The 11,355-nt window shown below is 57.4% G+C and overlaps 1 protein-coding gene across 1 annotated transcript; it reads left to right on the top strand.

Moving 5' to 3' along the window:
* Positions 1-1,938: 1,938 nt before the first annotated feature.
* On the top strand, positions 1,939-6,273 carry LOC310915191 (protocadherin-10-like; the record flags this gene model as incomplete). Its single annotated transcript, XM_083871902.1, has 4 exons — positions 1,939-4,413; positions 5,565-5,623; positions 5,728-5,816; positions 6,026-6,273. 4 exons carry the CDS (start codon positions 1,939-1,941, stop codon positions 6,271-6,273), a joined length of 2,871 nt encoding a protein of 956 aa, XP_083728028.1.
* Positions 6,274-11,355: the final 5,082 nt, after the last annotated feature.

The raw sequence follows: 11,355 nt of genomic DNA, 5'->3' as shown, positions 1-11,355 counted from the left end.
TCAGATCCTGCCGGTGCACCTGGGGGAGCAGGAAGTGGTGGTGAATATTTTACTCTAAATCAAACAATAGGACCAGAGCCGCTCCAATGATTTTGCAGAATGCGTTTTGGTCGGAGACGGGGGAAGGACTGGAGGGAATTAAATAAGACCCCCGAAAATTTCTGTGTCCCGTCTCACCCCCACCCTCAATCCCCCTCTGGCCTGAGCAGCTCTGGAGGGGGCTCCCGGAGGAACGCTGCCCGCTCCATCCCACCTCCGGGGTCTCAGCCCCGGGAGGGCTGGGCGGCGATGGAAAAGGGAGGGGGGGGGGGCGCAAATCGGGGATTGGGGAGGAATTAGAAAGAAACAGATCGGAGCGGGGGTGACAACGACTCCGCCAGGGGTGGTCTTGGCGCGGGAGATGGCGCGGAGGACAGGCTGGCAGTGACCGGCGCTGCCAGTGCGGGCAGGGCTTCACTTACCGGGAGCCGTCCCGATCCCACCCGTGTGCGGCCCGAGCCCCCGCGTGTCCCGAGCGCTCCGCTCTTCCCCCTGCCCTCCCCTCCCCTGCCCGCCGCCCTCCCCGACCGCCGGCCCCACGAGCGCGGCACGTCCCGCCTGGGTCTCGCTGCGCTCCCAGGGACCAGATCCTTTTCCCAGCCCGACAAACCCCTCCAGCTCCTCCGCCTCCTGCCTCCTCCGGTCTCCCGGCCGGCCCTGGATCCTGCTTCCCACTCGGGTCCCCGTGGGGAGCAAGGCGGGGGGAGCTGTTGGGGCCGGCCGTTCCCTTCCCTACGGGGACCGGTGAGCAGAGACAAAGGCGGGGAAATATCGATGCCCGGCTAAAGCCGCTCCGAGCCCCTTGGAGCCTTTAACTAGATCGTTAGGGGATTATCCGCACCCTGAGCAGCCGCGGGGCGGGGGCAGCGGCCGCCCCGTCCCGTTACCGAGCGCCTCCGGGGACGGCCACGGTGGGAGGCGACTCACGGAGCTGCCCGGGCGCGGCGGCGGCTGGAGACGGGTCTGCGGGGAGAACGGATCGGCCGGCGCAGGGACCGTGAGCGGTACCGGGGCGGGGAGGGGAAGGGGGGCGCAGGGGCCGCCGTCTGTCGCGCTTCGGGGGCCAGCGGGGGACCCGCGGATCGCTCCGCTCCCGCCTCCCCCTCGCCTTCCGCGGGGGGCGGAAAGTTTGTGCCCGCGGTGGGGGCACCGCTGGCGGTGTGGGGCGGCAGATCCTGGGGTACCCGGGCAGGATCGTGCCCCGAGAGCCCGAGGGGGCTGACACTGGGCTGCCCGGTGCGGGAGCGGGATTTGGGACGCGGGGCTCTGGGCGAGCGGGGTGTCGGGGGTGGGAAGGAGGCAGGGAGAGAAGGGGGGGGGGTCTCTGTGCCTCCGCGCTGATGGGCTCAGCTTTATCCAGGGCTGTAATCCCCCTGCTCCTGTAATTAAAAACTCCGCATTACAAGGAAAACGGTGTGCAGGGAAATGTAATCAAGTCTGGAGGGGCTTAACCATCTGGTAAAGGTTAGGACCGGCACGACGGGGGACGCGGCCGGGGGATTTGGCAGCAGCCGCGATCTGGGCTCCTCTTAATCTACCGCGGGGACGAACGCAGCATCTGCGGGGTAATAGCGGTGCCCCGGGCAGCGATCGGTCTCGCTGGAGCTCCCACCGCCGTTAACGGGATCTCCCCGGAGGTGGCCCCTCCCCAGGTGCGTCCGGCTCCGGTAAACAGATTCTGCCGTGGCCCCGGGACCCGGATTGCAGCCCCTCGCGGGGACCAGCAAAGAAAGGGTTAAGCGACTGCCGGTGGCCGCGGTTCGGCCCCGCAGCTCCGGGCAAGGCCCTCCTCCGCCGCCCCCGGGAGCCCTAAACTCTTTGAAAGTGCAAGAGGCGAGCGAAGGCGAGGGAGGAGGCGGCGCGGGTGCGACTCCTCGTCCCCGGGATTGCCGCGGGGCCATGGGGGCCGGGGCGGGCTCCGGGCGGGGGCAGCTCTTCCTCCGCTCCCTCCTCTTCCTCCTGTCGGCCGGGCCCCCGGCGCGGGGGCAGCTGCGCTACGCCGTGCCGGAGGAGCTGGAGCACGGAGCCTTCGTGGCCAACCTGGGTGAGGACCTGGGACTGGATGTGTCCACCCTGTCAGCGCGGAGGTTCCGCATCGTGTCACGGGCCGGGGCCAGGCAGCACCTGGAGGTGAACCTGGAGAACGGGATCCTCTTTGTGAACGAGCGGATTGACCGGGAGGAGGTGTGCGAGGCCGGGGGCACCTGCCTGCTCCACCTGCAGCTCCTCGTCGAGAGCCCGCTGGAGCTCTACCGCGTCGAGGTGGAGGTGCTGGACATCAACGACCACGCGCCCACCTTCCCTTGGCAGGAATACGTGCTGGAGGTGGCCGAGTCTGCCGTGCTCGGCGCCCGCTTCCCCCTGGAGAGCGCCCAGGATCCTGACGTGGGCACCAACTCTGTGCACACCTACCGCCTCAGCCCCAATGGCTTCTTCTCGCTGGAGGTGCAGACACGCAGCGATGCCAGCAAGTTTGCAGAGCTGGTGCTGGAGCGCGCCCTGGACCGTGAGCAGCAGCGAGTGCACCGGGTGCTGCTCACGGCTCTGGACGGCGGCGTCCCCGAGCGCTCCGGCACGGCGCACATCCTCGTCACCGTGCTGGACGCCAACGACAACGTGCCCGCCTTTGACCAGCCCTCCTACGGTGTGAGCCTTCCTGAGGATGCCCCTGCTGGCACTCTGGTCATCCAGCTCAATGCCACCGACCTGGACGAAGGCCCCAACGGGGAGATTGAGTACTCCTTCAGTGGGCACGCACCGCCACGTGTCCGGGAGCTCTTCCACGTGGAGCCCCGGAGCGGGCAGGTGCTGCTGAAGGGCCGCCTGGACTACGAGCGGGCCAGCCTCCACGAGCTCTACGTGCAGGCCAAGGACCGCGGACCTTCGGCCGTGGCCGTGCACTGCAGGGTGCTCGTGCACCTCCTCGACGTCAATGACAACGCGCCGGAGGTGACCCTCACCTCCGTGTCCACACCCGTGCTGGAGGACGCCCCCCCGGGCACCGTGATCGCCGTCATCAGTGTCCTGGACCGGGACTCTGGGGACAACGGGCGGGTGAGCTGTGAGGTCAGCCCCAACGTGCCATTCGAGCTCCGCTCCTCCTTCCGGAACTACTACACGCTGGTCACCACACAAGCGCTGGACAGGGAGGCTGTGCCTGAGTACAACGTGAGCATCACGGCACGAGACATGGGCTCGCCCGCCCTGCTGACCCGCAGCACCATCACCATCCCGGTGTCCGACGTGAACGACAACGCCCCGCGCTTCCTCCAGCCCTCCTACAGCGTCTACGTGATGGAGAACAACGCGCCGGGCGCCTCCATCTGCTCCGTCAGTGCGTTAGACCCCGACTGCCAACAAAACGCCTACCTGTCCTACTCCATTGCCGAGGGGCACATCCACGGCATGCCCGTGGGCACCTACGTGTCCATCAACTCGGACAGCGGGCACATGTACGCCCTGCGCTCCCTCGACTACGAGCAGATCCGCAGTTTCCAGATCCAGGTGCAAGCTCAGGACGCGGGGTTTCCCCCGCTCAGTGCCAACGTCACCGTCCACATCTTTGTGCTGGACCAGAACGACAACGCCCCGGTCATCGTTTCCCCCATGCCGCGCAACGGCTCTGTGGCCACCGAGCTGGTGCCGCGGTCAGCCCGGCCTGGCTACCTGGTGGGCACGGTGTCGGCGGTGGATGCGGACGCGGGGCTGAACTCCCGCCTCTCCTACCAGCTCCTCCAGGCCACTGACTTCACCCTCTTCAGCGTGGCGCCCGACACGGGTGAGCTGCGCACCCTCCGCTCCTTTCTGGAGCAGGACGCCAGCCGGCAGCAGCTGGTGGTGCAGGTGCGGGATGGTGGGCAGCCCGCCCTCTCTGCCACCGTGTCCCTGCTGCTTTCCGTGGTGGAGACCATGCCCCAGACTCTCTCCGACTTCAGCGAGTTCAGCCTCCCTCCAGAGGTCTCCTCATCTTCCCCACTCACCCTCTATCTCCTTGTCTCCCTGGGCTCCATCTCCTTCACCTTCCTCCTGGCCATCCTCATCCTCACAGCCATTCGCTGCCGCGGAGAGCGGCGCTCCCGCCAGGGGGACGGCTGCTCGCCACCTCGCTGCCACTGCTGTCCCGGGTCCAGGCCCTCCCCCGATGGCCTGAAGACTTCCAACCTGACGGCGCAGCCCCCTGCAGGGACCACGGCTGCCACCTGCCTTGATGTGCCTGCGGGCGGCCCCCCAGGCTACTGCTACAAGGTCTGTCTCGGTCCTGAGTCTGCTCAGAGTGACTTCATGTTCCTCAAACCCTGCAGCCCCCCCCGGAACAACGAGAAGGATCCCGGGAAGCGGTCCCGGCCAGAGCAGCATCTCCAGGTCTCCAAAGAGGTAACATAGTGCCCAGAAGCGCTTCCCAGCACTCCGCAGGTCCCCCCAGCCCCCTCCCTCAGCCTCTGCCACCAGGGAAACGAGGCACGGCTGCTCCCAGAGAATAACCAGAGCCTTTGATCAGTGCGGGAATTAGGAGCCGTCAGGCAGCGGGATCTCCACCGAGCTTCCCGACGGGTCTAATTACCGGGGGAGCGCCAGGCTCGGCTGAGGCGAGAGGAAATCCCTTCTCACCGTCTTTTGTACCCATTAGAGGCAACAGAGATGCTCCAGTGCCCTTAGGGGCGGTGGGATAGGGGGGGTGGCTTCCCCTTCGCGTGGGTAAAGCAATTCACACTGGGACAGTCTGAGCTTCACTGCTGCTCTGCCTCCCCTGTGCTGGCAGGGTCTGCAGTGTCCCAGGCCTGGCTGCTGCTCTGCACCAGGCTGTGCCAGCAGGCAGGGAGTGGGGTCTTCGGGGCAGGATTTTATGTCAACATTTGTTAGGTATTGAAATGAGGAATGTCTAATTTTCCTGGTGAAAGACTCTCCAAAACACGATTACAAGGATGGAGAGTGATGAGGCGTCTAATCCACTTACGTCTGACTTTTAATAAACCAGCCCTTCTTAGGAGAGCCCAAGACTCTCTGCCAAGAGAGTCTCTCCACGTGTCTCCTTGCACCCCTGGACTCTCTTCCTTAATACTTAATTAGATTTTCCTGCAGTTTTTGCAACCCTCCTGGGACATTGAGCGTGCAGCCAATTTCTGTGTCTCTCTACATTTGATACTTCAGACCTGGGCTAGGTAAATATTGCACATGCAAAAAAGGGTTTTGAAAATTAACAGGAATAGGAAAACCACCTGCCTCTCCCCAGAATGACAGGCTGAAAACTCCCAGAGGCAGAGGACAAGCCCAAAACCACCTCAATATCTCAGGAGGGTGAGGGAGGTCCAGAAGTGAACAGGCGGATTCGATGCTCTCTCAGTTTTCCCAAAACAGGCACGTGCTGCTTGCTTCTCCACAAAGAGCACAGGGAAAGTGGAGATGTGGTCCTGCACCCCCGCCTGCTGAAGCCTTGTGCTGGCAGGGCTGGGTGTTTGGCAAAGGGTCCCAGGGCTGATTGACAGAGGGTCCCAATAACCAACCTTGCTCTTCCCGGTGTTTTCCAGGCCAAGCAGCCCAACATGGACTGGCTGCCTCCAGGCACACAGAGACCTGCCCTGAAAAGGTACCAAACCCAGCTCTGGGGGAACAGAGGAAGCAGGTGGAAGGGGGATACAGGAATGGGGAGGTTATGTCCAACACAGCTTTGAACCAGTCTCTTCTCTTTAGCTCCCAGAGCCTGGAAGATGTGGGGGAAATCCGTAGAGCCCTCCAGAAGGAGCACGAGAGGCTGTGCACACTGGTGACTCCTGTCTCTGGTTAGTATTGGGATTCTGGGGCTGGGAATACCAGACCCTCTGGTGGCTTTTGGAGGTGCAGTGGGGCCATCACATCCTGTTCCCAGCAGTGGTGAAGGTTTGTGGGTGGAAGGGGTGTCCAGGCACCAGGGTGGAGGTTGGTGACACAGGACTTACACTCTGGGATGTGGATGTAACCTGAGCCAATCTTACACTCATCTTTTCTCTAGAGTTTCAGAAGGCTTCAGCAGGCCCCAACAGCATCTGGACACCCCAGTATAGCCCCTTGTACCCAGCCCTGGATTATCAGCACAACGTTTACATCCCTGGCACACCCACTCTGCTTTCCAGCAAGGATGGGCCTCTCTTCCCAGGCCGGGAGAACAAAAACAGCTTCTCCACCTTTGGCAAGAGGAAGAAGATGACAACTTACTGTGACATGCATGACAGTGTGGTTATCAACAACGACCTGAAATAGCCTGGATGGCTCTGTCCTTGGAATCTTCTGCATTATTTCAGCTGCCAGGTCCACCCACAGCACACACCTCCATGTATGGACCACTCAAGACTTTATGGGGCTGCTGAGACAGTGGCTCAACAGAGGATGTGGAAACGATTCAAAGAGCAAGAGACTGAAAATTACAGGGATTGGGGGGTGGTGGCAGGGAGAATTTCTCCCATCTCATCTTGCAGAGCTGTACTGGCAGCAGGTGCTGTTTGAGGTCCATATGACCAGATTTAAGCAAATCTGCCTTGAGTTTACCCATTCCCATGTCCCCTTAGGGACCATTCATCTCTGTAAACGTTGTCACTTCTTTGTCTTGTCTGGCTGTGTGAATGTACTGAGCTGCATGCCTGTATCTCTGTCCCAGTAGGTGTGGAAAGTGTGTGCAGACCAAGCCTGGTTCAGCCAAGCCTGACCCTACACACGGGGACAGTGGCCATTGCTCTGTCCCTGAGATCCAGCAGGATGTGTTGCATGTCTAGAGCAGGAATTGGTGCCTGTTTTCTCTGGGAAGTCAGTGCAAAACCCAGCCTTCATGAGTGCTTCTCTTCAAACCCTGACCCAACACTTGCAGAGCTGCACATAGCCCGGGTCCAGGGCAGAGACAGCCTTTGTGCCAGGAACAACACGTGCACACATGGACTGGATAGCCAGAAGAGCTGCTGGCTTAGGCACTGAGAGATGCACAAGGTGAGGCCCTGCTGGGTAGCTCTCTAGCCCAAGGCAACATCATCTGAAAGAAAAACAGTTTCCAACCATTGGAGTGACCCCAGCACAGGTGACAGTCTCTTCCCTCCTGCCCCTGCCCTCACTCAGATCTCTGTTTTCCCCAAGTCCTGAATGCCTGGAGGAGCCCCTGCACTGGTGTACTGGGGGCCCCACCTGCACAGGACAAACATCTCCAAGTGTGTTCTGTTTCTCTTTGAGAACTTTCAGCTGGCAGTCAGGAGCCCTCAAGGGCAGGACTCCAGCCCCAGAACAGTCTCTCCCCTGCCTTGTGCACCCTGCACCTGTCCACCAGTCTGTCTGTCACCATTGCCAATTGCTCCGGTCATGGGACAGTTTGTTTTGAATCCATCTGTGCAGAACATGACAGCTCTTTCTAAACTGAGTTTGTTTCACTTTGTCTGATTTGTACCAATAAATTGTATTTTAATAACTCACCCTGGCTCCTGGCTGTCCCTGAGTTGCACATGACAGCAGGGACTGCTGCACAGCTCTTGGAGCAGTGCTCCCAGCTCCAGGAAATACGTCTGTCCTTCTGAGTTCTGGAGCAGAGTGCTCCTTTTATGCCAAGAGCTCATTTTTTTGCTTCACCTGGATTCTGGGGGCTCAAGGTCTTCTTCCCTCCTTCCCTGGACTCAGGAGCACTTTGGGGTCATGGCCAGAAGGAGCTGGAGATATCACACAACTCCTTGCTCGATGCTCCAGCTCCGGCAGGGGGGAATTTGCACCATGGTGAGGGCATCCACGAGCTGCTGGGGAGAGGGGCTGCATGTGGCACTAATGGCAGAACAACTTGTGGTTGTTACGGTGCTTTCTCTGGTTAATTTACCCTTTCCCCTGTATAGGCATCCAGCAGTTCACCTCAGGAGACACAGAGATAACCTGGATCTGTGCCAGGTGTTGAGGCCAGCTCCCTGGGGATAGACAAGCTTGTATCTGTTGGTGGGAAGCGCTTGGCCTTCAGATGAAGTCCTGAGCTGGCCAAGCCGTGGTTGTCCTTGTATCCTGAACTTGCTCAGTGGCTGGCATGAGGAGGCTGCAATGCGGCTTTTGGGATTAACCCAGAAAAGTCCTTGTCTACAAGTGGGCAATGTGCTCTTCAGTGGAAGCAGGGGGCAGGGAGCACTCAAAGGGACCCGTGTGAGTCAGGGGCCCGGGAGGACAATGCTTTGGACATGAAAGAGACCTGGCTGCTTCTGGTGACTTCAGTCCCAGCTCACATCTGCCTGACTGCGGGTAGATGAAATATTCCCTGTCCCAATTAGGCGGTAGGATGAAGGATTTTATGCTGCCAAGTGCATTCTTCAAGGGTCTCCAGAGAGTGTTAAGGGCAAAAAGAACCCCAAACAGCTACTGCCTGAGACCTCTGCACAGTATTAGCCTGTTCCACTACTTCAAAAGAACAAGGGAATTATGTAAAGGGATACAATAAGATTAATAACAGCCTCAAGAATAAAAGCATCAAATGAACCTGGCTCCCTGTAGGGCAGCATCTCCCCCTCCCAGATTAACTCTGGCAGTATCTCCCCTGCATTTTTAGGTGGTGCTGGTCAGGCACTGGGAGAGGACTGCAGCCCCTCTGCAGGAGAGTTGAGCTGCTCACTGTGCTCCAGCTCACACAGCAAAAGCACCCAGCACATCCTGTGCTTCATGGCATCCAGGAGCTAAATGAACACATGGAAGTGGGGTTTTATATCAGATTCCCAGGTGTGGCTTCCCAAAGGGAAATTGATCTCAAAGCTGATCCTCAAAAAACACAGTCATTTGAAAGTGACATTTTTCATCTCTGTCTTTGGAAAATCATGGGGTTGAGCAACCAAGGGGACAGGTTTGCCACCTCCCCTGTCACTATCCAGTGTATTTCATTGGCATTTTTTAATCCCTACTCCCAAGGCTCACTGATGCCCACTGAATTGCCTCCATGTCCTCTCCATTACTCCTTACCATCAGCCCACAGGATGAGATGGATACACACACATCTGTACTTCTTGCTGACCCCCGGGTTTGTATATTCAGTTCAGGCATCTTCCAAAATGGATTTGAGCAACACAGCACCTGGCCCAGGCCCCAACACCCCACATTCCCCCAGTATCTGCTTCTGCTTAGTTGAAGGAAAACCTGCACTGACATGAGCTCAGTTTCAATCTTTCATTTCAATCACCATATTGATAAAAAGGACAATAAAAAGGGACTTGCTTTAGGGAAGAGAGGACTTGCATAAATCTGATTCAACCACACTACTATCCCTCTTCAAAGGGCATGTCTGGTCGGAATCGTCCATCTAATAGATGAGATCTCCTTTGAAGATCTCCCACAGGGACAGGGTCTCATTAAAAATGCAAGGTCTTTGCCCTACAACTAGTTATTTTTACAACTCTCCCTGTGCTAACACTCCTGCACAGCCGATGAGCATTAGCTGGTTTCTGTAGCCCGGTAATGCACTGGGCATGAGAGCTCCTTTGGAGATCTGCTCAGCAGAACACTCTCCGGATGCCCCTTTCACATGTTCCAGCTCTCTCAGAGATCCAGAGGCAAATTTGGCTTTCAGGGACCTGCCAGCCAGCTTGAGATTTGCTTCTAGGACAGTGGAAAAGCTGCCATGTGGTGCAGTTGGCTGCAAAATGCTCCAGGCCATGGGAGGCAGGCACACAGTGCTTCTGGGCACCAGCACAAACAGGGGGTTGTGCTCTTGCTGCTGCTGAATAGACTGCTCACATGGAAACATTACTTGTATCTCTGTAATGACTTGAAAATGTATCCCAGAGAGACAAAACGAATCCAGAGGTGGAGAGAAAAGAGGCCAGAGGGAAAGACCCAGAGGGGCTGATGCTCAGTTCTACTCCCATCTGCCAGGCACGGAATCAAGAAGCAGCCAGCAAATTCCCCAGGGAGCCTCAGCATGGACACAGCACTGCATGCAGCTGGGTCAGGCTGGGTAGAGCCACGGGTACAGGGGGCTTTCAGCTCCCAGAGGGTGTGGTATTGGCAGGACAGAGCTAAAATCCATGAGGACCAGTGGGAGCCTCTGCATGGACCATGGATCCAGCCCACTTAGTCTGTGGCACTCAGGGGTTAATTAGATCCTCCAAATATGCTAGGAATTTCTTCTTCTCTTCTCTTCTCTTCTCTTCTCTTCTCTTCTCTTCTCTTCTCTTCTCTTCTCTTCTCTTCTCTTCTCTGTACAAATTTTTGTCTATATTCTAGACAGAAACGGTTGAATTATAAGTGATTGCAGAGGCTTGGGCAGTTTGGAAAAATTGCTGTGAACAGTTGGCCCTCTTCCACATGTCTTAAATCACATTACAGTCTCAGCTAAAACTCCTCTCCTCTCCTCTCCTCTCCTCTCCTCTCCTCTCCTCTCCTCTCCTCTCCTCTCCTCTCCTCTCCTCTCCTCTCCTCTCCTCTCCTCTCCTCTCCTCTCCTCTCCTCTCCTCTCCTCTCCTCTCCTCTCCTCTCCTCTCCTCTCCTCTCCTCTCCTCTCCTCTCCTCTCCTCTCCTCTCCTCTCCTCTCCTCTCCTCTCCTCTCCTCTCCTCTCCTCTCCTCTCCTCTCCTCTCCTCTCCTCTCCTCTCCTCTCCTCTCCTCTCCTCTCCTCTCCTCTCCTCTCCTCTCCTCTCCTCTCCTCTCCTCTCCTCTCCTCTCCTCTCCTCTCCTCTCCTCTCCTCTCCTCTCCTCTCCTCTCCTCTCCTCTGAAGATGATGCTGGAACACAATTTATTCAAGACTGGGTCAAGACTCATTCAGATTTATTTTCAAATTGCCTCTTAAATGTCTCCCTGAACCCACCAACAGAGCAGCCTGTTCCTGGCTGGATCCCTTCCTCCTGTTTCCGTTTTGATCTCGGTAGATGTTTTGTAGAAATAAATATCCTTCAGCTTCAGTCATAATAACTCAGCCTCTGCCACACTGAAAAACGTCTGCATGATTGTCACGTGCTGGTTTTCTCTGCTCCTTTGCACCTTTTCCTTTTTCACTGCTCTGAAAACATCAGTTGCCAACTCCTCCACAGAGATCAGATGGAAGAACAGGCCAGGGCTGAGGGAAGCTTTTGCTTCCCAGTTAGCCTATAATGTGTTTTCAGTTTAAGTGGTGGAAATGTCAGTGGCTCTGTTTTGCAGCATTCACTCGAGTGGAATTAATGCTTCTTGTTAGTGATAATATGACTTAATCAGCTTAATTACTCTGAGACATAAGTAGACACCTTTGTGTATTGAATAACTTATGACACACTGGACCAAAAAGCACGAATGAAGGCTTTGAAAATAAATTAAATATGACCCTTAGTGCAGCCTGCACTTTGACTAATGATTCGTCTCCCATGAAATTCAATG

This window comes from Zosterops lateralis, assembly GCF_965231275.1.
Source record: "Zosterops lateralis genome assembly, chromosome: 14".
NCBI lineage: Eukaryota > Metazoa > Chordata > Aves > Passeriformes > Zosteropidae > Zosterops > Zosterops lateralis.
The sequence above is the reverse complement of the archived record's forward strand: the minus strand, read 5'-3'. Positions and strand labels throughout refer to the sequence as shown.